We start from the raw sequence: 27,642 nt of genomic DNA on the forward strand, positions 1-27,642 counted from the left end.
AGAGATGGAAATTGAGTAGAAGAATTCAAACCTTGCCAGGCAGTGGTTGGTGTTGAAATGGAACCAAACGTTATAGGCGGAATGTTGGCCGGTGTATAAGGTGGTAGAAGTAAGGAAAAAGATAGAGTTGAAGCTGGAGTGGAGGGAGATGCAGAATGAATGGGTTGGGGTTGTCTAGTAAAACCTTGCACCATAGTGCTTTGCAAAGCGGCAAGTTGTGCAGTAATGTGATTTTGAAAGGATGTATGGTTATGGTTGACTGTGTCAATTGCTTGGTGAAATTCCTCTTGAAGAAGAGCTAAGGAATTATGAAATTTTGCTCATTGTAAAGGTTCTGAGTCATCAGTGGGCTGATAAGATGAAGAGGCTAGATGGGTAAATGGTGGAAGGGGTGGTGGTGGAACAAAGGCGGAGGTGACTGGGGTGGAGGAGGGAGCGGAAGCTTGCATGGTTCGAGCCATGCTCTGATACCAGTTGGTAAAGTCAGTTTACCAAGAGCAAAGGAAAAACAGAGGAAAAGCTAAAAATACATCATTTTCATTCATACCCGGAACAGAGTTCCAAAGATAACATATATATGATTACAAAAGTATGTTATGTTCTGAACACTGTTGACAGCTAATCATCTAGAACAAAACGGGTCCAACACTTGGGCTAAACGCGATACATACTAGTGGGCTAAAGAAGAGAAAGCCTAGAAGGAATAGTGAATGATCCTATCACTCACAAAACCAACCTAATGATCAATATCCATGTTGGCGACGAAAAATTCCAAAGGGGAATTCGACTCTCCAATGAATGCGGACTGGAGTGGGAGCTGACCAGGAACAATCGAGAATCTTCCTTTGAGTATTGACTCGAAAGTTTGACCATCGGCTCGAAGATAAGAGGGGTACCTGCAGAAAACCCTCTGATGCCTAAGTCAATATGTTTCTTAGTCGAGTGGAGTAGAAAGAGTTGGAATGAGATGGCTTACATGGACAACAAGCCTCCTTTATATAGGCGACGACTTACTTGGGGGATAAGCCGCCATTATTTCCGCTTTTATGGCTGCATTTACTTACACATTTATGACAACAATTATTCTTGCATTAACGGTGGTTAATCATGACACATTTACGACGGTCATTCATTGCGCATTCATAATCATATTTATTGCACGTAGTTAATATCGTAGTTAAGGCCGCAATAATCATCCCTTTCATGACCAATATTTATCACCATACTAACTACGGAGTTAATTGCCTTAATGAGGGATCCAAAAATAATTGACCACTCCCACAATGCCCCCAAATTTTCTCTTTGGACACTCATCCTAGAGGAAATTTTCAGATCTCTGGCTGCGTCGAATCTTGCCTCGAATATTTCCCCGAGCCCTAGCCGCCCCGATTCTTTCCTTGGTCCCTGGCCGCTATTGAATCTTTCTTTGGGCCCTGCCACCTCGATTCTTTCCTCAAGGTGAAGAGTCATTTTCAGCATGAAACATGGAATTACCCTCATTTCCCTTTGAATCTAATAAATAACGTTATATTCTTTTTGGCCACCAGCCTTAGGTATTTACTTTTGCCACCAACCTTACACATACATTTCAGTAAACCCAGCCACAAATATATTTTGAATGCAAAAAGAAGTGAAAATCATAAAAATGATTGCTAAAGGAAAGAACGCTAGTCAACGTTACCCGGACTCTTTGGGGCTTTTAATCCGTCACTCCGAGTCCTTAGTGACAGAAATGAGATTTCTTGAGGTGCAGCTCCCGCCATCACTTTTTAGGGAAAAGTGGTTCCCACAGACAGCGCCACTTGTTGGCGACGAAAAAATCCAAAGGGGAATTCGACTCGCCAATGAATGCGGATTGGAGCGGGAGCTGACTAGGAATGATCGAGAATCTTCCTTTGAGCGTTGACTCAGAAGTTTGACCGTCAGCTCCAAGATGAGGGGGGAGGGGGGTACCTGCAGAAAACCCTCCAATGCTTAAGTTTGTACGTTTCTTAGTTGAGTAGAGTAGAAAGAGTTGGAATGAGATGGTTTACCTGGATGACAATCCTCCTTTATATAGGCGACGACTTACTTGGGGGACAAGCCATCATTATTTTCGCTTTTATGGCTGCATTTACGTACACATTTATGACGATAATTATTGTTGCATTACCGGCGGTTAATCATGGAACATTTGACGACGGTCATTCATTGCGCATTCATAGTCGTATTTATTGCACGTATTTATTATCGTAGTCAGAGCCGCAATAATCATCGCTTTCATGACCGATATTTATCACAATAAATACGACTATGAATGCGTAATGAATAACTGTCGTAAATGTTCCATCATTCATTGCGTATTCATAGTCGTATTTATTGCGCGAAGTTATTGTCGTAGTTAAGGCCGCAATAAGCATCGCTTTCATGATTGATATTTATCACCATACTAACTACGGAGTTAATTGCCGTAATGAGGGGTCCAAAAATAATTGACCACCTCCACAAGCCACCACAACCCAAGATCCCAAACTCATCAAATCAAAATAAGAGAACAACTAGTCAGCTTCCTCAACCTCACTTCACGCACCGAGAATGACACCCAGAGCCTCGTCTGACCTAGACCGGCGTCAAACACGGTCAATCAAGCGCCGCTAATTTGCGTGAATCCCTAAAACTAGGGTTTCAACTCATTCCACTCTACTATATGAAAACCGAAATTTGACTCGCTTTGTTGTTTCTAATATTCATGCTTAACTTGTACGATTTGTTTAGGGGTACATAGTATAATTACAAACCTATTTGTTCCACAAATTTTGTTTTTTCTATTTTTTTTTCCTTTTACTTGCATTCCCTATTTAAATGTATAATTAATATTGTGGTAACAAGTTTAAATCTTATTAACATGATCAATAAGACCTAAAAAAAGAGATCCCTCATGGCCTCACTAGAAGAGCCATGCGTGCTTCTCTATATCTATATAAGGCCCGTTCTAAAGAGAACTTTATTTTTAAAATTTGAAGACTTTTACCAATATACGACTTCATTCAATGATTTCAACAATTAATCCATTAGATTCCCATGCACGCGTGTCAAGCGGCTAGTATCTATATATAAAGCAAAAAAGGCCTTCAAAAAATCAAATTCAAAGCCTTGAACAGTGAACACCAGAAGGTTTTATACAATACCTCCGACAGAAATATCTTACACTGCCCACAGATCTATCGCATTAGGACATAAATATTTTACACTGAAAGACAAAGGTGGCCAAAAAATACAATTTAACTTAGCGGACTTGTAAATAGCGAGGAATGGATCGGTAGTCTCTTCTCCACGAGCAGAAATGGAATGGTATTTGCAAATTGCGCAAACAGGATGCAGGGTGACTTGTCAATTAGCCTCTCGTTTTTTTAGTGAATAGTTAGAGCCAGCTTGTAGTTAGCACTAATGTACAGCAAGGGTGTGCCCAAGCCAGGGCCAGGCAAGACAAAGGATCGAATCATCAGGTGTTGAAAGAAGATGGGTTCATTGCTCCAAAATGCAACCCCCTCGAAAACAGCATAAATTAACTATGTAGTACTCTCAGTCATGAAACTTCTTGAAGAGCTAAATTCAACTCTTGTGCAGACTTTGCAATTGATCCTCCTCTTCTATGGGCAAAAGAATGAACAAAAGGATATTGGCATCTCCGGCAAATGAAGTAGAATGCAAAGCAAAGAGTAGTTGCAAAGAAAATGAGAAAAAAAGAAAAGAAAAGAAGTGGTCCAAGCCCACAAAACTACAAAAAGGGCACCTGGTAAGAGCAGGCAAACAGCATTTGACCTTTTCAAGCTCCATGAAACACATGTTGCAACGCTCCAGCCTATAATAGCCAATAAATGTACCTTTGATTAGTGCTTAAAATCTAAATACATAAAGGTAAAGATGATAAAAAAGAATATAAGAACTGTAAAGAAAAATATACATCAGAGCAAGGCAAAGCATACCTTTGCTCGGCTTCAATATCTACACCAACAGATGATGATGCTGATAATGTTGAATAGATAACAGAACCAAATATTCTAACCAGCTTGAGCAGCATTTCTAAAGAAATGCCTAAATGCCTGGATACGATCAGTTAGTCATATAATGAGAAGAAAACTTGCAGTTGAAAGAAAACCTAAACAAAAAATTCAACAATGGCAACCGCTATTGTTCTCGTAAGGTGAAATTTCACTTGCAACGAGGTACTATCTTAACTTTTTAAATCTTACAAACAAATTTATCACATGACATGATTTTAATCACATGGTGTGTCACGTGTCAATATTCGGCCAGACAAATATGGTGCCCGTACAGCACTGGAAAACCACATGGAATTCCAAGTGATAAGTAAATGACAAAAATAAAAAATCTGCATGTCTCCAAACAATGTAGGTTGACAAAAAAATGAATGAAGGTCAAAACTTATAAAATTATAAGAAATAAGCACCACAATCCCGGAAGTGTGTGCTGAGAAAATGCCAAGAAGATGCGTATCAAATTAACAAGACACAACAACAAATCATCAAGGGTATTTTCTGCGCAAGCACTGGGGTTGGGGAAACCATAACTTCAACTTAAGAAATACAAAAGTTATGCTAGAAGGTAGCAAAGATCGCCAATTTAAAAAATTAATATTTTTGTTTTTGTTGTGGACTTTTGATGTTTCATGCAGCAAGTAAACAAACATACATCTGCTGCTTTAAAGTGCTGCAGCAACAAAACTATAGAAAAATAGGAAGGAGAATGCAATCAATTACCTATCCATGTTGCTTACATAAAACTCCTGCTTTAAACTGCTTAGGAGCAACAAAACTGAAGAAAAAAAAGGAAGGAGAATCCTATCAGTTCTTACCTGTCCATGTTGCTTTCTAGAAGGCCAGTGAGGAGTGGCAGAAGACAAGTGCATACATCCAGGGTGACAATGTCAATTTTGTCCGCCATAATGCTAATTACATCAGCAATGACCTGGATTAACAGCACAAAAAAAAAAAAAAAAATTAAATTCAGTAAAAATTAACATTAAAAGGCCATATGTTCCGCATTCTAATTTCTAGAGTTTAGAAACAGAAAATAAATAAACAAATTCAGACAATACGACAGAAATTACTTACAGCATGATCCGACATCTTCTCCATCGCACCAATTACCCCCTTAACATCATTTCTCTGCCAATATCTATAGACTGCCTGCAAATAATTACTCACCACTTTCAGCAATTTACTGGTTACTAATTAATTAGGCATATTCTGTCTAAAAATACTGTTGTGACTAAGCAACACTTCAAAGAGTAGTACAATTAATTTCAAACCCTACACTGCTTTCATCCCCTCCATTTCTCTCATCTTTAACACTAGCATCAAAAACATTTCTATAACTTCTACCACAATTTAAAAGAGATTGCATCTTCGTAGCCAGAATGATGCAAACAGGAAAAGCTCAAACAAACCTAATTATAAAAAAGAAAAGAAATATTGAAATACAACTCATGTGCTTCTTTGATATAGGAAATTAGAACTTGTTACAAGAAAGAAAGATGGAATCCAATAAATAAGGGACAAGAAGTTCATCAAAGCACAATTGACTACCCCACTTAACAAAAATTGCTGCACTGAGCTACACATCAATTCAAAGATGCCTAAAGGCCCTATAAAGAAAGACGAGAAAAATAGCACAGCACAAAATCTTAAGCATCCCAAAATCAATAAAGATAACCTGTAACTTGGCTGAACGAGATTGCATGGAGCTAACAAATTGGTCATGTTTTTCCAAAAGATCTGCAATAGCATCCTCATCACTAGCAGATACCGTTTCTTTTTCAGTAGATGTAGGATAGCCTCTCTGCTTAAACTTCAATCAAAAAATAAATAAAAAATTATATAAATTAAAATTTCTATCATAGGCCGGTTTATGGTATATCATCAGTGCTCAAAATAATCTTATGGGAAAGGAAAAGGTACTTCGAGAAATGGGCAATGAATTTGCAATTAAATTTAACGTATGGCAGATGCCATCCTTAAAAAGAAAATAACAATCATGAACCATTTTCTTAAATGCTTTATATAAAGGATGTAATGAAAGAAAGGTGCACAAAAAAGTATGACAGATATATGAAATGTAGCCATACCGCATTCAAAGGGTTCATTGCAGATGCTGTTACCATGGTAGAATCGGAGGTAGGTCCCTCATAGTTAGAATATCTATCTCTTCTCTCAAAATTTACAGCAATTGACCTCATTCTACCTAGATACACCATATATAACTTGGGTCATACTTCAATACACTAGTCATAGAAATGAAGCATGACTGAAAAGAGCTATACCTCCCCTTTGACCTTCAGCAGAGTATGCATCTCTCATCACCTTATGCCCTCGAGTTTCAGCTAAGTAAGAAAAAAGCAAAGATGAAAGGAGGAAAGAAAAGGAGCTAAATGTAAAAACAAATTCATAAGTAATATTCAGATAAGAAATAGATAAACTTTCATATATACCCCAGTAATCACTCAATAACAAACTACCCTGGTGAGACCCGAGGAATGAAATTAAATGAACTGACATTACTACCAGGCTACCACCACACCAGCCTATAAACAACTGTACACGCAACATTCTTGTTGAAGAGAACCCGATGCAAAATTAATTGGCCACGTGTGGAGAGGCCTATGACCAAATGTCGCAAGGTGTAAAATTCCAAAAATAGAATCTATATTCTCCCTCCCTCCCGATTGATATGACTGAGTCAAACATGTGGAAGAACTAAATAAGTGAGGTGCCGAACACATGGGTTATGGGTTACTCACTCTTAAAACCAATTGGCAATAGATAGAGAGGCTCAACACCTTATATATTGTAGTACAAGTCTTAGAATTCCCAATCTAGAATTCTGTAATAAAAAATTCTCATGTCCAACAAATCTGTCATCTTTCAGGTTCATGAGTTATATTTGATTTGTTAGGTTTCGTCCTATGGCCTGTGGTAGATGTACATATGCTACATGTCATTCTCAGTCCAACAAACAATTAACAAATGAAGTAGTTGATGCATGAAAAATAAGGGCAATCCTGTGTTCCAATTGAGACTAAAAACATCTTATTGTAGCTATGGGGTATAGTCAGGAATATAAACATCGTCAATGTTTCTCTTTTAGAAAAACTATGAGTGGAAAGTGTAGGACTAGAGATTAGATACATACAACTTTCATGCTGGTAGCTAGCAGTTGGCTCCATCAGTGAACTTGTTTCCTGCTTCCCAGGTCCAATGCATCTGTCATCCTTCATGTTTTTTTCGGTATCTATTCCTTGGCTTGAGCTTATAACTGTTGAGAAACCGCTCCTATCCACAGTACTGCTTAACTCAGTAGCCTTAGAAGTAGTTGATTCAGACACTATAGAGACAGTTGGCTTATCCACTTCTTCTCTGGTATTGGAAAACTTTCGGAAATCATTCGTCTTTGACTGCGAAGAGAATGGCATTGTTCTTCCAGCAACACTGGCTTCTTTTCTAGACTCGGCTGTCAGCTCTGACCTGACACTAGTTCTAGGCACAATTACAGGTATGACATCCGACTTGTTAAAGGTCGGAACACTGGTCTTGACAGAATTCCTTTTCAGGGTTGTTGCACTAGGAACTGACACTGAACTAGCGACAACAGTTTTTGGACTGGAGTTCAGACTGATCCTTTGAGGAGTACCAGGAACACTTCCAGTGGCTTCATACAGGACCGACAATGATGCATAAAAAAGTCTAAACATCAGAGTGAATTAATAGCAAACATAATTGTAAAAGAGCCATGAGGAAATTTGTGATAAAACAGATATGTGAATTTCAAATACAATAATTACACAGAAATATTCCAACAAGAAATTAAAAAGTTAAGGGGTTACAAAGCTGCCTACATGTCAAAAATTTTGGCTCCTTGGCGGGATCTGAATTTTGGGAAACTGATAACCTTCCAAGAGATTTTGTTTCCTTCACTAGAGAATCTGAACTTTGGGAAACAGAGAGCCGGCCCAAACTAGATCTAGCAGCGTTCTCATTGAGTACTGACAGATTACCACCAGACAATGGTTTTGATTCCGAGTGCCCATTCAATCTGCTAGCATTACCGATTGCATATGGCTCAATGCGCTGCCAATAAACACATCAGTTTTAAATGGATATCTACTACCACCAGGTACAAGCAAGAAAATCCCCAAGTGAGGACAAAGATGAACTGAGAAATACCGAGATGTCTACAACCCACACTCCGACACAACTCTGATTGTAGGAGCATCCAAGAAGCTTCCCCTCATGAACATTAAGATCTGACAATCGCGACCATCCCACATCCACGGCATCATGGCATCTTATTGGTTCCCACGAGAATACCTACATAATAAAAATGTAGGTATGCATATTTTATGGCTTATAATTGGTATAAAGGATTGCACGAGCTTACCTTCAAACTTTCATGCAATCCACAGAGTAGGGCCCTCCCATCCGGACTAAAAGTCAACGAACGCACTCCAGTTGTCTGATTTAGAAGCTCAGAAGTTAAACAGATATTACAGTTGAAGAAATAAAGTCCAAAAGAATTTAAGACACTGCTATGGAACTTTAGTTATATTAGTTAAGAACCAAGAGCAGTGCTGAGTGGGACATATAAGTACCTCAGGTCCAGCAGAGCCAATTAGCTCAAAGGTTTCAAGATCCCAAAATTTAACTGTCCTATCTGCCGAACCTGAAAGCAAAGATGAAGAAAAAAGAAGTGAGTTATCTTTGAGAGTAATATATTTGAGATGTGCACTTTTAATTGATAACTCATTTTTAGAGCGTGATGCACAAGCAGATGGCTTTTTTTTTTCTTTTTTTTTTCCAGGTCATAGCAGAAGCAGATGTCATAAGTACATTACTACATTGTATGAGTTGAGCAGCATGCTATAAACATTTTTTTTTTAAAGCACACATTTTGAGGAGTAACTCAGCATTTCTGGGAACTTTGGGTGTTAATCAAGATCCCATTCAAATAGGATACAAGCAAGAAAACGCACTTGGATGGTGTTTAGATGCACCTCAAAAACACCAGGGCAAACATGTTCTTTTAAATCCACATAAATTTTTCAGTTGATAATAGATTACACTGAGCATTAAAAAGCAGACCATTATAAAAGCTAGTGGATCCAAATTTATACACCACTTTAAGCCCTGCTATGGAAATCTTAAGGCAAACAAATCTATGTCGAAGAGTATAATACTGATTTTCTAATTACATGAACAATTATAGAACTAAAGCAGAAAGGATTAAGAATTTATGTAGAAAGGGATGAGGCACGTTACTACTTCAGAGGCATATCTGAATGTTTTGAATATATAAAGAACATATGAAAATATAAGGCAAGTCAGATACTCTTCTGCATTGATGCTAAAGAGTGGGAACTAGCAAGAAGCTAATGTTGTACTGTTCTCCAAATTCAGCCTTAGCTTCAGAAAGATTGAGCTTATAACTTGGGAAACAGTACATCTACTAAGAAACTTTAAGAGTAACAAGAAAATAGAGAATAAAACAGTCCGATGGATGAAGTCAACTTTAATTAAATTGCCTACCCTTCTGGAGTCTAAGACATCTTCTCACCTCATAACAGAACACAGGAATGCGTCATGATTTTCTAAAAGGTCTACATGCATAACTTAAACCACAAAATAAACAGTAATAGTTGTATACTAGCTGCAAGTAAGATAAGAGATAAAACTTAGAATATGTTCAGCTACAGGATGACAAAATGATGCTTTAACATATAACTAATAATCCACTAATTCTAGGTAGTATCAGTATACAAAGATACTAACCCAATTCCGTTGACAAAGGAAATAATGACACTGCAATATTTAGCCAATAATGCCAGAAAAACTACAGAACCGATTAGCCGAGAAGAAATAGTATCACTAACCTGTTGCTAGCAGGAATTCATGGGGATGAAAGTCTATGCATTGTATCTGGCCCTCATGACATTTAAAATCATGCAGGAGCTTTCCAGCAGTCAGATCCCACAACTGTTAAATATAAGATGTGGATTTATATACTTGTAAAAAAAGAGAAAACATTTTTTATTTAGTTCTCTATTTACAGATTATCTGACAATTGACATGTGTTATGTACTTATGTTCCACGAAGATAGAATCTGATCTTTTTCATATCTTAAATGAAGAAAAAGAAAAAAAATCTAACCTTCACAGTGTTGTCCTCTCCACCAGAAACAACCCAACGTCCATCTGGGGTAAACCTGATAGCATTGACTCCTCGTGTGTGGCCTTTGTATGTGTGAATACACCCCTTCTTCCTGATATCCCATATTTTTAAATTTGTGTCCAGGGAGCCAGATGCAAAGAACTCTCCAAAAGGATGGAAGTCGACAGATATACAATTGGATCTGTGACCAGTAAGGGTGCGAACAACTAGACAAAAGACATATTGCAAAAGCAACTAATCAAAACATAAAATGAAATCTAAAAGACCATTTTACAACATAAAATAAAAATGTAGACCCTGGTGGTCTATTGTTGTTATGAATCTAATGGTATAAATGACAGAATAAAGATAAGATAGCATACTTTTTGCCTCCTCCAAATCCCAAAGCTTAATTGTACCACTTGCAGCACCTGCAGCTACTAAGACCTCTGAAGAATCAAAGCTTACTGAATCAATGCCACTGGTGTGTCCAGACAAACTCTGCAGGTTGAGAGTATATTAATTAATTAATTAATTGTGATAGAGATCCAATGTTGTTGGAAAAATGGGACGAGTATGAATTAAGTGATAAGAGTGAAGAGCTTACGAGTAAGGCATTGGGTTTGCCAATGGCCCAAAGATTGACCTTGTGATCTTCTCCGCCAGTAACAAGAACCCTGGAAGTTTTCCTGCCAATCTTGAGGCAATTGACGGCGGAAGTATGTGCTACGAATTCCTCTGAGACACAAACCAGGTCAAGGCTCAAACTATTCCATGTAATCTTCTTCTTCCATATCTAAAACTAATACTAATACTAATACTAATACAGCTGCCTGGGCATTCATTAATTCATTCAAATTTTGCAATCAATCATCACCACAACTAAAACTAAATCAAAAAAAAAAAAAAACAAGGAGGAGGAGGAGGAGGAGGATACGTAATTTGTAAGCGCGCTTAGTAGTCATGAGCAACGGAACGGAAGATAAGCAGAAGAAACCCTAGCAAATTTCTTTACGGTCGAATTTTCTGTAAAGAAATGTAGCGATAACAGCTCTCGTCTCCAGACATTCAAATCCCGATTATGCCCGTTTCCTCTTGTTCAGTCCAGATCTCTATGAATTTAATTGAATAAAAATGGATGATGAAATAGAATATAGATCAGACACGAAAGAAAGCTGTTCAAGGACAATGAAAGCTTACAGGAGAGGAGAGGAGAGGAAGTACATTGGTATTGGTTGGTTGGCTGGCTGGAAATGCTTCTTGCTTTCAAATTTCTCTTTCTCTTTCTCTTTCTTCTTCGCTGAAGCAAAGCAACTCTCTCTTTCTAGTTTCTAGTTTCTAGTTTCTACTTCCTCCTTGGTGACTCTGCGTCTTTGTTCAAGTTTCTTTTTTGTTTTTCTTTTGTAAAATAAAAACTAAAAGGAGAAAAACTGAAAATACGGGAAAACAGTAGCGTAATAGAGTATTCTTAGAAGATAATTAAAGTCGGAGGGAAGGAAGTTACTGTCGCGGTAAGTAAATTCAATTCAATTTCATTTCCCAGAGTGGATGGCCCATCACTCCATCACGAAACAATATATATATCTCATTGTCGGTTGCTCGATCAAACTCAAAGAAAGAGGCCGCTCTCACCATTTGATTTTGATTCTTTTTCTTTTTCTTTTTCTTTCACTGATTTTACATTTTAATCTTTTCTGTTTTTTCCCTTCAAGTTTACAGAAACCCTGTAAAATGTATTCTTCGGAAAGTCATTTATCTGTTATTTTTACAGAAGTTAATATTCTTCATATATAATAAGTAAGAAAACAATCAAAATTTAAAAGATTCTGCCATTTCTATATTACTAGCCATCATGCATGTGCTTGTATGTGCGTAAGTCCTTTTAACCAACGTGAATTAGTCACCCCACCCGTCTTCATGAGTTCAACTTGATGCACGAATTTCATTGTTTCACATAACATGTCATAAATGGTATGGATTTTTTTTTTAAAATAAAAATGGTATGGATTTAGACAAAAACAAAAATGTTCCCCATAGTTCCTTAAATTCAATTAGATTTCTTTTGAAAGATCAGTTAGATATAAGAGAGAGAGAGAATACACAACGGCAAACTGATGAGAGGGCCTCCGAAACTTCCGGAGCGACCCGAGCAGGCGAAACTTAGGTTTCGCGACGATGGCGGGGAGCGCCATGTTCTCCAGACCAGACAGAGGCGGGTGGACGGCGGCGTGGGCTTGAAGAGGCCGTGGCCTTTTCTGAAACGGCGCTGGAACCTTGACCAAGCTTTTCCAAGGCTCCGGTTGAGTCAAGACTCGACTGAGGGTGGTTTTACGAATGTGGATGGCCGGATCGGGTCGAAGCCACGTCGTTGGTATCGACGCCGGCAGATTTCTGGGCGACTAGGATCTGCGTTGGTATGGCGGCGTCAGCGCACTGAGATTGGGCTCAAGTCGGGGCTGCTGGGGAGTTCGGTGGCTTCTGGCTCTGGGACTGTGCCGCACTTCTTGGAGGCGGCAGGAGGGACGGTGATGACTGAGCCGGTCATTATACTGGAGATCAGGGCGGCGGTACGTCGCAAGAAAGAAGACGGTCCGGAAAAAATGGAGGGAAGCCCTAGTCTTGACCTAGGGTTGACTCCGAGCTGGACTGGGCCTGCTTCTGGGGCAAAGACTGGGCCTAGGCCAAGAAATGGGCCAAAGGCAGGGACTGGGCTGAAGGCAAGGAGTGGGCCTCTGTGGCTTAAATCTGAAAAAGACACCAATATGCTACAGACCCTCAAGAAGAGCTCAAGGAGCAACCTGATGCCGAGGTTGTTGGCTACTGAGGAGGCTGCAGATGGTGCTAGTTCCAACCCTACGGGGAAGGGACTCGCGCTTTCTTAAGTCCTCCAAGCTTCTAGACATTCTGGACTCAAGCCTTTTGAAGTAGGGGTAATTTCTATAAGCTTTTCTAAGACGTTTCTAGTTGATATTTGTACTACAATTGCGTACTGGCAGATTAGACTAGATGAATATTTCTTCCTTGGAGAGCGAGACTACTCTTGCTTAGTTTTAGGCTTGCTGTTCAGCGAGCGTCCCTTTAGATTTTAATGAGTTTAGAGTGGCTTAGATAGGTTATCCGGTTTGTCCCGGGTTTTCTTATGTAAGTTCTGTTAGACTCTGGCCTGTTTCTTATGGCTTTGATATCTAATTAAATCAAATCCTTTCAAAAAAAAAAAAAAAAAAAAAGAGAGAGAGAGAGAGAGAACCTCATGTCTCTATCTAGAAGAAGAAAGAAAAAAAATAGCATTCATCCCCCACCTAGCATTCTCTGTCCGATAAGATTTTAATCAACAGTTTGCAAAGGAGGGTGGTTTCCCTATTCAAGCACATATCACAATTGTTTCTTTTCTGTTTACTACTTTCTCCAATCCAATTTTTACTTTCTCCCATTATCTTCACCAGATGAAAACCACATTCTTTTTCACTGTCTTCCTCCACCACCCAAGCTCTCTTTTGGATGGTCAATTGCATTTTCCTCTCTTCTTTTTCTTGAGCGGTTGTATATGTTCCCGATCTATTTGTCAATCATCACAACAACCATAGAGTTGAAGCCTTGTTACTGGCGAGAGACTGAGATCTTCTTTACACTCTTACAATAATTCAAACCTCTTTCGGGCTGAGAAAAAGAAACGGGTATTGTATCCAAAAATCCATCGAATGACACCGACGAAGCTTGTCAACTCTCCTCTATTGGTGGTACGCAAATCAGGCTAAGGACATCTCTAACATAATACTTAATTTTTTAAAAAAAGAAAATTTGAAACTTAGCTATATTTAGCTAGAGAGTAGAGAGAATTTAACTAAAACTTAAATTTAACTTGGGATTCATGTATTCTGTTGGAGTATTTTAATTTTAGCTACTTTTAGCTATGAAGATAACTAGGCCTGGGATCGGTTTGGCTCGGCTCAGGAATGAGCTTATACCGAGACCGATACCGACTTTATAGTCGGCTTGGATCGGTTCGGGATGCCGGAATTTTGTCAGGGATACCGATTGGTCCCGAAACCGATCGATTAGGTACAGTTTCGGTACCAATCGGTTTCAACAGTTCGCCGGTGTAAAACCAACCATCTTTCATGCAACTGGCTGTGCCTTTTGGGTCTTTCAGATAACCCAACATCACAGACCCGCCTCTGAAAGCAGATGGACAGCAGGTTGAAGGCGCTTTCGAGGGGCGAAAGGACGCCGGCGTCGGTGAGTGGGAGGACTGAGTCTGTGGTGTTGATGGAGGATGATGAGCCTAAGGAATGGGAAGCGCAAGTGGAGCCTGGTGTGCTCATCACTTTTGTTTCTCTGCTCCAAGGAGGAAATGATCTGAAGCGCATTCGATTCAGGTAGCTTTTTTTTGTTTTGTTTTTGGAGTTGGATCTGAAGCCTAAGACCAACCTTCTTAATCTCCATCTCCATCTTTCATCCCCAAGCGCTGGCAACTTATTCCACCCGGGCTTCCACGCGCACGACACCACCACCCCCGCCGTCTCCGTCAACCCGTACCCATGGCTCACCACGAATCCCAACGACTCAATCCGAGACAGAACCGCCACGGGCAGCGGAGCTCCGGCGGTCATGATCTAGTTTCGGCTCGGTTCGTGAATACGGTATGCTTTTGACCCATATCGGTGCCGACCCGTTTACATAGGTTTCGGTATGGTTCGGATCGGGATTCCGGCGAAACGACTCATCATACCGACCCGATCGGCTTTGGCTCGGATCGGACGGGATCGGTTTCGGTTTCGGGATCTCGGTTTGGAATTCCCAGGCCTAAAGATAACTATCACCGTTGGAGGGAGCTTGTAGAGATTGAGAATGAGATGGGCTTTAGGCCTCGTTTGGGATTGCTTCGCTTTTAAAAAAATCAGCTTTTGTTCAAAATTTTAGATTTATTGTGTTTGGTAAATAAATAAAAAACAGCTTTAATTGAAAGTTATAGGTCACTGGCAGCAGATTTTAGAAGTAACCTAAATGTTACTGGCAGCAGATTTTAGAAGTAACCTAAATGTTGCTTTTAGAAGCTACTGTGGATCAAAACACTCTGCAGTTGTTTTATGTAGTGACAGCACTTTTAAAAATATTATTTACCAAACACGAAACTGTTTTAATTCACAGCTGATTATTCTCACAACACAGCAGCACCAGTTTTTTTTAAAAGTCACAGCAATCACAAACTAAGCCTTAGTCCTTCATTTTGGTTTTGAGCTTATTGTCTTTGGGCCCTTCCTTGTACAGTTGTACCCTCTTATGGGATCTAGTGTCAAGTCTTGGGGATTTGTGCTGTTAACCCATTTGGATTGTCTGTATCATGCTGGATTTCTTGTCCTTAATTCATGCATTTTATATTTTAATTAAAAAAAGAAAAAGCACAATGAGTGAAATATACTGTTTTGAGCACGTGGTCTAACTTGTTAACTCTTAAGTCTTAACACACGGAAGATGTAATTACAGGGCAGATAAATGGTGTACAGGCAAAGCAGTAAAATACATATTCCAAAATTGTCAGTCTCCAAGCCCTTCAACAGTAAAGAACTTCTAGAAACAAATATATAGATGATTCAATTTTAAATCTTGAAGTACTTGTATCCATACTCTGCGTTGGTCATCCCCTCTTCCCAATCACCGATTCTCTGACCACCAAAAACTATCTGTTGAATGCCTATATATCTGCCACCAAAAGAAGGCAAGGAACAATGCAGTAATTAGACAAGCTGTACACGTAGAACAGGAAAATTGAAGACAATCTGGAAGAATGGATTCCTTTGTTTCACTTCAGATTAATCAAACTTACTCTGAACTTAAGACTGTCAAGCAGTTGAGCAGTACATCAACAGCAAAATAGTCAGCTGTACCCAGGTCTACCCTGTTATACAATAATATGCAAGCTCTCATACGTATAAATAAGAGTTAAGTTGAAATGTACATTAGATCAAATATTCAGATAAGTTCTGTGCGGCATACCAAACACGACCCCAGTTATCCTGGAACTCAATGTCACTGATCTCATGAAATGAAGATGGCATCACTTTGAAACCCTTATCCACATCATAGAGGGGATTGTACTCCATAGATGAATTTGCCAACTGCCACATCAAAATTATATTAGTGCTCTCAGTCCTTTTACACAGTTGCATTACTGGAAAATAAAAAGATGATACTTAAGGACAAGATGAGGCACAAACATCCCACAAATATTTCATAAAGCAGAAGGACCTAATACAAATAGGCTCTTGTGTTTGGAAATCTTAGCTTGATTTACATTGTTGGTCCACTGGCCAAAAGCTTAAGCTGGGTAAATGGCGTCCAACATGATATCAAATCCTTGGTAGGGGAGAGGTCTTGGGTTCCAAACCTCATTGTTCACTTCACAAACCAGATCTATTCTATATTGTACTGGTCTACACCAAATCCTCAGGGTAAAGAACGATAATTTTTCATCAGCAAATCTTTTTCCTCCCAAATTTTCAGCATTTTAAGCATTGTTTAAATAGGATGAGATGTAAAACCACGTGGAGGCATAGAGGAAACAGTTCTTCTTTTGAAGGTTATGAACCGTTCACGATTGTGCTAATTCTAATTTTTGTAAATGTTGTCCATTGTAATTCTGACAAGACAACGAAAAGTTGCAGTTTTTTTTTTTTTTTTTTTTTTCTCAACAAAATCAAATCACTTTAATTAAAACTGAGAGAGAACACAGGGGGGTACAGGACTAACAGATAAACAATAAAAATAAAAAGAAGAATAGTCAAAGACACCTCACACTAAAACAAAACATCAGTTGACCAAAAAAAAACCAAAACATCAAGAGATGGAGGATGCTCCATCCTAAGGAGGATATTCAGCAAGGACAGAAGTGGGTTCTGAAACCAGTCAGAGTGGCACTTATATACTGACAACTAGAAGTTGCACAGTTGTATACAACGTTAACGTAACCATTGCTGGGTAATTCACAGAACCCCTGATCACTACATATTTTCATAATTTAACACATTGCAGGTTATTGACTAAGTAAAATTCTTTCGTATGAGATTCACCCAGTTATTACCCTACTTGAGATAAAATAGATATGGCTACATATTTTGCAAAACCAATATACCACATTGTACATGTTCAGTGAAGTTGTAATACAAATTATCCTTTTTCCCCCTCCCTTTTGGTCTATGAATTCAAGGATCTTCCCTATATAACTTGCAATACAATGAAGTAAAGCATAAGAGGGCAGGGGCAGTCACATAGATAGCAGACCAAGTAAAAGAAAATAAGAAAACAGTGAACAAACCTGCAGATTAGTAGAATTAAAGGCACCCAAGCGTCCCATAACATACCATGACTGAATAACCTGCATAAGTTTTCACAATAAATTAGGTAGAAATAAATAAATAAATATCCCAGAAGATGATGTCTGTTTTTGGTAGGCAATTTTTTTTTTTTTTTAGTTGAAAAGTAAGTGGAGTGAATAAGATAGGGCACACTTACACTACCAAAGAGATCAATATCACGATCAGACGGTGATCCAAAGAATTCAAACCAAATGTAGGAATCAAGGGGGTTGAAGTCTCTGAAGGAGACTTTGAAGGCAAGGAGTGAACCGGTTTTGGACTTGCGGAAGTCTCGACCCTTCTGGCGAACTCTTTGTTCAACCCTTTTCCTCATGAGCTCAGGGTTTCCAATGCTATCTCCCAGAAGGGCTCTAAGCTCAGCATCGTCTTTGCAGGCGTTTTCTAACACTCTTTCCTCAGCAGGCAGTCAGCAATTAATTAAAAAATGAAAGAAATCAATTAATTGGAATTTGAAAGAAAGAAAGAAATGACTACTCTCACTTGGCCCAAGCAGGATAGTTGTGAAGGCGCTCGTACTCGCGCTTCCTCTTATCTTCACGAATTTTGATAAGTCTCCGTCCTCTGGCTGTGGTTCCTGAGCCTTTTGCCCCATCCGAGCTTGCACATACTGTTATTAGTCGGTGACGGCGAGTTGGCTGTACGGTTACCTGATGAAACAAGGAAAATGAATGTTCCTCCGAATCAATTCTAAACCCGCCGTTGGCCGCGCCTCTAACCATCGCCATGGCCGCCTTCATTTATCCTCTCCCCTCCTCTCTCCCCACTTTCACTCTTCCCTCGTTCCAATTTCAATGTTTTAATCCGACTTCCAAGCCCAATTCTCAGGCCCAACTCTGAACTAGTGCTGTGGGTTTGAGTTCCTATCAGGATCATACCCTAGGCCTAACTTCTACTTATAGCCCACTACAACTAGTGACATTGTCTTATCTTAACAAGTTCATCTGTTGTGTCACATGGTCAGACTTTTTCACTGCTTTTTTATGTTTGTTTCCACCCGTTGAGTCAGTGACTCAGACTTAACAAGAGCAAACAAACATAAAAAATATAATGAATAGTGTCTGATCTACTGACCCAACAGGTGAACTTGCTTCTATTTAGAGCGGGACCTAAGCTACGCGTCACCTTCCATTGTAAATGAACTTGGTTATTGTATTTAGGCCTAACTTCCCCACAAATTTTATTCTTTTTTTTTTTTTTTTTTTGCCATTTTATCAAACTTTATTACGAGAGTTTTTGTACGGTGAGTGAGTTTTTGATAAGTACATAAAGTTCGTCTCCCACGAGTTATGTGTATTTCCGTAAATTGGTCAATTTCTTATTTTGACATGCATAAGAGAATTAGATAGAAGTCACTAAGAGTGTGATAAGAGTGATAAAAACATTTCTCATTTTAACTTTCTCAATTTCGTATTTAAACTTTTTACCATTAGATGATAACAATCTACTTACTCTTGACTCTTGAGAAGTACATTTCGTTTTTCTCATGTCAAAATGATGAAGCCGACCAAAGTTATAAAAATGGTTAAACTCAAATTCAACACACTGAAACCAAAATTTCCATCTATCAACATGGTGAAGTATTTGGAAATGGAGTCATACATGAATGATAAGCTAAGACTTAAAAGCCTAGCGTGAAGGTGGTGCAACAGCAACAAATACCAAAACTTTCTCTCTTTAAGCAACAGAGCCAATTAAACTAGAATGGAGGTAGATCACTAGTAGAGAAATATCCGATAACAATTGTACAAGATTTACACATTCCCTCACATCTATCTGCCAAAAAATGCAAAGATAGACAGATTATTCGGCTCATCCACATTGTGTTATGCAATTTTCTTCTCTTCTTAAAAATAAAATAAAATAAAATAAATCCACATTGTCATTATTATTATCATTATTATTTTGGATAACCATCCGCATTGTTATTGCAAGTCAAGTTTTAATGACATGCCAATTGCGAAACAGTACAACACTCGTGCAACGGTGCAAGGCTAAGAGATTGGCTTCAGCACATACATTTTGCATGCATGGGAGTCCATGGTGGCTGTCAAGTTTCCAACAAATCGTTTCTTCAGTGTCTTGTGCTGCATTTCATTAGTCGGGACAGACATTAGTAACAGAAGATCAACTACCAGAGCTGCCCACCATATGATATCAAAAATGTAATCTTACCTCCCAAAGATCTCTTGCTTCAACAACACTGTTTGGGGGGATACCAATGTCATCCCAGTGGGCTGTAATAGATGTTCGCCACGGGCCTCGGTTGACAAGGAGTAAGGCAACTCTGTAGCCTGAAAGGGGCCCAGCCCAAACCTGTCGGAAATTTGGGAGGTTCTCAGGGTCACAGAATTTTTACTACAGCACAACAGCATAGTTGATAAATCGGGGGGGGAAAAATAAAAATCGCTGCCATTTTCAATCTTACCTCAAGATCCCCTTCCATTCTAACCTTTTTAGCTTGGACACCAAGTGGATCTGTTACAGTTAATCGACACAAAATTCAGAGTTCTATAACCGAAACATAGTGTTTTTCTTTTTCAGCCAAAGGTCGTAACTACCTTGGTTGACAGAGATAACCTCTTTATTTGCGATGATCTCCATAGTCTCTTTTGTCATATTCCTCACATCACAACCAATAAGAAGGGGAGCCTGCAGCAGTACAGTATTAACTATTTGTAATCGTTTACAGATAACCCAAAATTCATATTCCACACAACCAAGCAAATATCATCAAGCAGAAAGAAAACCTTAGATATGGCCCATATGCTAAAATGGACTAAATATTCATCCTTTGTCATTCCTCCATTTCCCACCTCAAGCATGTCGGGATCTGTTCACATTCAAAAAAAAAAAAAAAAAAAAAAAAACTCTTTAGCTTTCTTAGATAAACATACAGAATGAGGCTAATTAAAGACAGTGTTACATGGTTTCATTGCATTAGAGGACTCTAACCATTCCAACCACCAGGTCTGGCATATTCAGCATAAACTTCATTCATGTCTGCTCTGGAGACCATACTGCCAAGGAATATGCAAGAAGAGTAATCAGTGAGATCCATTGATAGCATTCCGTGATAAATAAACACACATACACACACAGAGTCAGAAAGAAACTTATGGATAAAATACTAATTTTGAGAGCTAATTGAAGAACACAGTTTCCACCTTTCCCATGTATCAGAAATGTCATTAGTAGTTCTCCAGCTGTTTCCGACTTTAGCACCCCATAAAGCAGGATGCAAATCTCCCCTAAAAACGAGACAGGGAATAAAGTCAAATGAATAACAAAGAGAATAGTATCACAAGCAAAATAAAACTATATGGCTGTTTCAACATTACCATTCACACAGAGAAAAGAATATGGGATGGTCTGCTTTCATCAGTGCTCGGGTCATGACAGGATATCTACAAGAAGATATAGAAATATTCACAGAAGGTATATGGATACTAAGCGAGGATAGCAATCAATTTGCAGCGGTAGTACCATATCACGGTACATATACTATATTTACCTAACAGTTGGTTTGGAGCCATCAGTATTACAGTTGTCATACTTCAAATAATCAATACCCTGCAAAAGAAAGGAAGCATTTTGATATTCCATAATAAAATATCATCATTAACAGATATTATCTCCCTGTGATTGAAGGGATTAGAATATATCATACCCAAGCAGCAAAAATTTTGGCATCTTGTTCCTCGTGACCAAGTGAACCAGGCATGGTTTTGCTGCAAGTAAAGTACCTGCAAAGTACAAGTGCATGATTATTTGTCCAGTTGTAACAAATATAACTATCTATCATCATTCCACCACAATTGTGCTGCATATATTTGTATGAGTGTCTAAGAGTCATGATACCCTGCATCTGAGTAAATTCCTAGCTTTAGTCCCTTGCTGTGCACATAATCCGCAAGAGCTTTGATGCCAGATGGAAATGTGGATTTCTTGGGCACTAGATTACCCTGAATAGGAAATCTTATGTTTAGAAATCTCTTCTATGCTTTTAAATCATTTTTATAGTGATGAAGTGGTTGAAATGAAAAAGAGAAACAAATACCTTGTCATCACGAGCTACTTCAGCCCAACAATCATCTATAGATAGCAAGAAATCAAGTATTCCATCATTCACTTGTGAGTACTGAATAAATTATTATAAAATATAGAAAGATAGCAAAAAGACTGACAATTTACCTATGTTAACATAGGTATATCCAAGTTTAGAGAGACCAGTGGAAATCAGAGCATCAGCTGTCAAACCAGAAAAACAAGAACTGTTATTAACCCCTGATGTACATAACCAACAAGTCAGTCCAACACATCTTGATAGATGCATTTCTGACTAGGGTTTAGGGTTTCTGACTAACTGCCATCCCTTTGGGGTACTGACTTTAGTATGTGAAACTTGGACTGAGCATAAGGTCAAATTACCAGTTGCTTTGATGATTTTCTCATCAATTTTGCAGTTGAAGTGATTCCAACTATTCCACCTAAGCAAAGAGAAGAGAACTGATTAATACCACAAGTGACAAGTCCTTTAGAACGAATTGAAAAGGTTAGGAAAAAGATAGTTGAAGTTCCACATATTAACGATGGGTAGGATATCGAAACTTAAGAATTTAGCACAAAATAAACGGTTTTCATGTTATATCCAAAACTCCAAGTATTCCACGGTAAAAGTTAAACCAGGGATTATAGACATGAGATACTGGTCTTACTAGAAAGAGATGACAGCAAAAGGAGATCAAAACATACATAATTAGAAGGTGATAAAAAAAAAAAAAAAAAAATATATATATATTCTTATTCTTCTTATACCGCCATAGGAATTCGAGATTCAAGGATTGACATTAACCAGAAACAATGCAAAAACTTCCATAAAAACAATTCTTAAAGGAACGAAACAGATTTTTTTTTTTTCCTTTCTATTTTTCTAGAGAACAGCAGTATCCCAATTTACTAAGTCAAGGTTCTGATATTCTAATCTGACTACTAAAGAATCCAAGAATTTATATGGCATGGAAGCTGTGACTGTGAGCACTAAAACAAGAGAGAGAATGCAGAGATGTGTCACCCCATGGGAGGAGTCACTCCAAGCCCATTAGCAAGCAGATTTCGTCTCTGTTGCTCTTTGGTATCTGCCACCATCATTCTTGTTATCGGTGAAGCATAAACACCCATTAACATCGGTTGTGGTGATATGAATGAGCATACCATCATCACCGTCATTACAATCATCCTCGTTGTTACTGCAGCATCACCGCCACTTTTCCCCCTCATATTCACCATTTGTAATTCTCTGTTAGTGCAGCAGTGCTTCTTCTTTATCACTGGAGTATGTATCTCTTTACCAAGAGCAGCAGTACTCCGTGGAACTTCAGTAGTATAATTGAGAGATAAAAAAAGGAGTCGCTTACTTATAGGAGTTTAATCAAGCTTGACGAGTTTGAAGAAGATTTTCTCTTGATGTAATTTGATAACGTGGCGTTGATGCCTCCCAAATATATATATATATATATATATATATATATATATATATAACAGCTTGTATTTGAATTTTAAAAGATAACGATTTCCTACTGTAAGTCTGTAACCGAAAAAGAAGAAATAGAAGAAGATAAGGATACGAATATATTGACAATAAGTATATACCATATCAGGACTCTTAAGAAAAGACTATAGAGTAAACGACAAAGGAAACGTAGTAGCTGAAAGGCGCATGCTTTATGCGTGACACATCACACATGCATACTCCCAAGTTTACCTTGTTTTTGGTCCATACTCCTGATGAGTGTTCTGAAATCATTCTGGCCCCGGCAGTTTGATTCTTCCTCCACTTTCTGGCCAGGTGATCTACTACTGCTATCGCCACTCGTGCATGCTCGCTATTCTCTCATTGCCATTAATCTCATCTAATCGGATCCCACCGCGCTTGAGCCTAAAGCTGTCTAATTGTATAATACCAATGGGCAATGGCATGTTTACTGTAATGTTTGGGAATTCACTTCCTGCGGAGACATTTAAGACGAGCAGTAGCCAGTAGGTAAAGAAGAACTATATTTCATTTCAGCAATGCCTGATCATTCAACCATTACTATGACCACGATTGATTGATACTAGTAGGGTTTCCTGCATCTTATTCCTATTCCAGGATCCTGGGGTAGGGGAAAATCAATCACGATTAATAAAAATTAGCTGATAAAGTACACAGCATTAACTCAACACAGGAACTAGATGTGTGTCCCCATAGCCTCTCACATAAGGAAATGAAGATACTAGATTGTTCAGTGCTTTGACAGCTAAAACACCATAGCAGTATAAAAGAAACCAGAAAGCAAAGTCTTCCCCTAGGACGCAATGTGGGCATCCTCAACGTTACTTCACTACGCAAATCTTAATGACAGAGGCGACTCCAATACGATGAAGTGCCACCACAGCATCACCAGGCTTGCACAGTCTCCTCTTTGTTGCCGACTTTAGAGCAGCATCCAGGATCACCTCAGTGGATTCAGAATCGGTGGCCTTTGCAGATCCTTCAGCCAATAGAGGAATCAAACCCCTGTAGATCAGGCTATGTCTTGCTGGAGTCTCATCACTGCAGTCCCAATCAAACGAGTCCGTGGTCAAAACTGGAACAACTACAGATACGATAGGAACAGCTGGCCTGTACTTGGCTACCAATTTTGCGGTGCTCCCACCACGAGTCAACACAACAATGAGTTTGGCTCTGGCCTTGTTGGCTGTTCGGACAGCAGAGGATGCAAGACTCTCCAATGGGCTCATTGGAAGCGGTGTAGACTTTATCATCTCCTTAAAGATAGCCCCATAGTCAAGGGACGATTCTGCCTCAATACATATTCGAGCCATGATCTTCACAGCGAGTTCTGGATAGGACCCAGCTGCACTCTCACCACTAAGCATGACACAATCAGTGCCATCAAGGACAGCATTAGCTACATCTGTGGCTTCAGCACGCGTTGGCCGTGGAGACTTGATCATGGATTCAAGCATCTGAGTGGCAGTGACAACAGGCTTGCCCACAAGATTACACTTATATATCATCATTTTTTGTGCCAGAAAAATTTTCTCAACTGGGATTTCCATACCAAGATCGCCTCGTGCAACCATGAATGAGTCGGTCTCACGCAGGATCTCATCAAAGTTGATAACTCCCTCCTGGTTCTCAACCTTCAGAGAAAAAAAAAACAAACAGTGAACCCAAATTCACTAGTTAACCACTGAAAACAACCCAGGTCTAGACAAAAGCAAAATCTTGATCTCTATTAAAGATACTCAAGCATTAACATAAACGTACTGACGTACACATGCAAAGCACATGGCTCCATCCATAAAGGGAACACACATCTGTGCATAGACAAAACGCATATCCATAACACACACAGCATCAGAAACTAAGCAAACCAATTAGATACGTCACATGAGCACTTCAAAAGTGTTTGATGCTCTTAAATCAAAACTTCACTTCTACACTAACAAATTTCTAGTCTTGTAATATGTTCAGTGCTTGGGTGCTAAAAAGAAAAACATCAGGCTTGACTGATTAATAATTATAATGCATACGCTTGTAACAAAATGAAGCTACATGTAACCCATAACATGAGGTCCTGATCACTACATGTATTACATTAATCACAGTAGGTCAGTAACAATATTAGACCAGCTATTTGCAATGATACATAACTCCATATGGTAGAGAAATCCATACAGGCAAGGAGCTAAACTACAACAGCACAGAGTTAAATCCACCACTGTGGGGAGGTAGGCTACCACTATCGAAATTAATGTATTGCTAAAGTAATGCCCATCTAACTATCCCCTAAAAACAAATTGGTTATAATCATAACTTTGAATTGGCGCAACTATGAGCTGGAGCCTCCTTTTGGGACCATAACAAATAAAATGAAACAGAATGATGAGATAGAAAGGAAGACAAAAATGGACCAGCAAAGGTGACATGAGACTGGGTACTTTTTGGATTCTCAATTCAGAGAAGAGAGATTATTTTTAGTTTGTGGAAGAACCAAATCATTCTTCAATTTTTTATCTTCTTGTTCAATGGATGTACGCAAGAGGTCAAACTATTGATCCTCAATGCTTCTGTTCTTGCAAACACTAAAAATTGAAAGGGAAATAACATACCTTTGACATCAACTGTATGTTCTTGGCATGGGGTCCAAGAACTTTACGGACATTAACAAGATCTGATCCCTTGCGTACAAATGAAAGAGCAATCATATCAATGTTGTTGGGAACACCCCATCCCAGAATATCTTCCTTGTCCTTCTCTGTCAGTGTGGGAAGATCCACCACAACACCAGGAAGATTGACATTTTTCCTCTCACCCAGCAATGCAGTGTTCTCACAACGGCACCTCACAATACCAGCCGCTGGATCACAAGACAACACAGTAAGGGTAATGGTGCCGTCCGCACATAAAATGGTATTTCCAGGCTTCAAGTCCACGGCCAGCTTCTTGTAGCTCATGGAGATGGTCTCTGGATCACCCTTGATGCTATAGTCAGTAGTAATGGTGATTTCCTGGCCTTCTTTAAGTTGAATAGGCTTCCCATCCTTGAGGAATCCAGTCCGAATCTCAGGTCCCTACAGAAAAAGATGATGGGAATTCGATGGTAGAATGAATAAAATCCTCAATTTTGAACTTTTAAGGTTGCACAAAGGCAGGGCCTTATAAAAAGAACTTGTTCATGACATAAAACACACAGAGAAAGGGAGAGGGGAAAAAGAAAAAGCCTTAGCTTCTAGGACCATCTTCATATATTGATAAACATTCCACCAAAAGGTTTAGGTGACAGCACAGAAAGTGGTAAACATAATTATTCCACTGGTGCAATCAAACGAATCTATACATTATCTATGCCAAAACAAGGATACATACAGCCCAAAAACAAGAGCAATTAGAAATATTAAACTCAATTAACTAGAAGATAAGTTGCTCAGTTTGTATTTCTGTTGGAAAATATGATAGCCGGTATGAAAAGATAACGCACAATATCGATCATATACATGTCGATGTTCCTGTATAGATCAAAGAGTGTGAGAGTAGGCATGCAGGAAAATGATATTATGCAAAATGATGAGGCAGCCAAAAGAAAAGACGGTCCTATATGATATGTGACAATAAAATGGGAAGCAGAGTATATATGTTTGCTAATGAAGAATGGTTGGTAATGGTGGGTATTTTATTTATAATAGAAAGAAAGAAAGAAACTAATTAAGAACAGGGAGGGAGGGAGAGAGAGACCTTGGTATCGAGCATGACGGCGCAGAGGATCTGAGTGTTGTGCATGGCAGTGCGGAGATTGTTGAGGGTCTCCTGGTGGTAGTCGTGAGTGCCATGGGAGAAGTTAAAGCGAGCAACATTCATGCCAGCCCTCAGCAGCTTCTCCAACATCTCCACCGACCGAGATGAAGGACCCAAAGTGCACACGATCTTCGTCTTCGGGATACGCCCATCGTTGGGCAGCTCCTTCAGTATTCCCTCTATGTCTATGTTCGCCATATATCGATCTTCAAGATGTACGTACTTAATTTCGATTCAATTCTGTAACCACAAACTCAGATCCATCAATTTACAATCGAGAGAGAGAGAGAGAGAGAAAGAGAGATGAGCTAGCTCAGGACCACTCACCGCCGCCAAGGTTTAAGTACACAGTAGCGAGCTTCGAGCTCGTGCTTTGCTCACCACACCTTCCCTTGGTTTACCTTTACCTACCACAGAGAGAGAGAGAGAGAGAGAGAGAGAGTACAGTAGTCAGTAGAGAGAGTCGCAATGTCTGAAATATGTGAGAGATTGAATTTTTGTAGTGCCGTCTCTCTCTCAGTCTCTTTCTCTCTCGGTGCTGACACCAAAAAGCACAATGTGAGTGAATGTGTAATAACTAAACCGTGGGCAACGTTGAAACCAGTGGACCGGACGCTGGTAAGACTCATTGTAGCCAGGAACCATTTTTACCAAAAGGTTAAAGTTAAAGTGTGACTTCATATTGCATATTCGGCATATTCCCAAAAGCCAAATAAGTGAAAAACC

At 39.1% G+C, this 27,642-nt stretch overlaps 4 protein-coding genes across 6 annotated transcripts; all 4 read right to left on the reverse strand.

The window, feature by feature from the left end:
- Nucleotides 1–3,030: 3,030 nt before the first annotated feature.
- LOC133708735 (katanin p80 WD40 repeat-containing subunit B1 homolog KTN80.4) lies at nt 3,031–11,591 on the reverse strand. Of its 3 annotated transcripts, none has more exons than XM_062134243.1 (19): nt 11,428–11,591; nt 11,141–11,315; nt 10,811–10,941; nt 10,587–10,704; nt 10,204–10,430; nt 9,926–10,028; nt 8,648–8,718; nt 8,437–8,511; nt 8,223–8,366; nt 7,895–8,126; nt 7,192–7,707; nt 6,323–6,382; nt 6,128–6,243; nt 5,716–5,850; nt 5,115–5,189; nt 4,856–4,968; nt 3,966–4,082; nt 3,773–3,841; nt 3,031–3,629 (listed from the first exon to the last, which is right to left on the reverse strand). In XM_062134243.1, the coding sequence occupies exons 2-19, from the start codon at nt 11,166–11,168 to the stop codon at nt 3,566–3,568; spliced, it is 2,394 nt and encodes a 797-aa protein (XP_061990227.1). In that variant the 5' UTR covers nt 11,169–11,315; nt 11,428–11,591; the 3' UTR covers nt 3,031–3,565. The 3 variants fall into 3 exon arrangements, with proteins under 3 accessions (XP_061990227.1, XP_061990228.1, XP_061990226.1); XM_062134244.1 differs by having other exon boundaries at nt 3,031–3,626; nt 11,404–11,583; XM_062134242.1 differs by having other exon boundaries at nt 11,404–11,582.
- A 4,017-nt stretch (nt 11,592–15,608) lies between these two features.
- LOC133708742 (uncharacterized) lies at nt 15,609–18,353 on the reverse strand. Its single transcript, XM_062134251.1, has 6 exons — nt 18,057–18,353; nt 17,713–17,965; nt 17,516–17,575; nt 16,198–16,319; nt 16,028–16,099; nt 15,609–15,903 (listed from the first exon to the last, which is right to left on the reverse strand). The coding sequence occupies exons 1-6, from the start codon at nt 18,311–18,313 to the stop codon at nt 15,801–15,803; spliced, it is 867 nt and encodes a 288-aa protein (XP_061990235.1). The 5' UTR covers nt 18,314–18,353; the 3' UTR covers nt 15,609–15,800.
- Nucleotides 18,354–19,432: 1,079 nt separating this feature from the next.
- LOC133708738 (alpha-galactosidase 1-like) lies at nt 19,433–23,249 on the reverse strand. Its single transcript, XM_062134248.1, has 15 exons — nt 22,648–23,249; nt 22,005–22,063; nt 21,768–21,824; nt 21,634–21,668; nt 21,435–21,538; nt 21,244–21,319; nt 21,088–21,146; nt 20,915–20,980; nt 20,741–20,824; nt 20,529–20,593; nt 20,324–20,406; nt 20,135–20,225; nt 20,002–20,051; nt 19,749–19,889; nt 19,433–19,660 (listed from the first exon to the last, which is right to left on the reverse strand). The coding sequence occupies exons 1-15, from the start codon at nt 22,860–22,862 to the stop codon at nt 19,568–19,570; spliced, it is 1,278 nt and encodes a 425-aa protein (XP_061990232.1). The 5' UTR covers nt 22,863–23,249; the 3' UTR covers nt 19,433–19,567.
- A 485-nt stretch (nt 23,250–23,734) lies between these two features.
- On the reverse strand, nt 23,735–27,442 carry LOC133708737 (pyruvate kinase, cytosolic isozyme). The gene is made up of 4 exons (XM_062134247.1): nt 27,244–27,442; nt 26,857–27,156; nt 25,734–26,195; nt 23,735–24,761 (listed from the first exon to the last, which is right to left on the reverse strand). The coding sequence occupies exons 2-4, from the start codon at nt 27,112–27,114 to the stop codon at nt 23,949–23,951; spliced, it is 1,533 nt and encodes a 510-aa protein (XP_061990231.1). The 5' UTR covers nt 27,115–27,156; nt 27,244–27,442; the 3' UTR covers nt 23,735–23,948.
- Between the last annotated feature and the right edge of the window lie 200 nt (nt 27,443–27,642).

Source organism: Rosa rugosa, chromosome 5, assembly GCF_958449725.1.
Source record: "Rosa rugosa chromosome 5, drRosRugo1.1, whole genome shotgun sequence".
Classification (NCBI taxonomy): Eukaryota; Viridiplantae; Streptophyta; class Magnoliopsida; order Rosales; family Rosaceae; genus Rosa; species Rosa rugosa.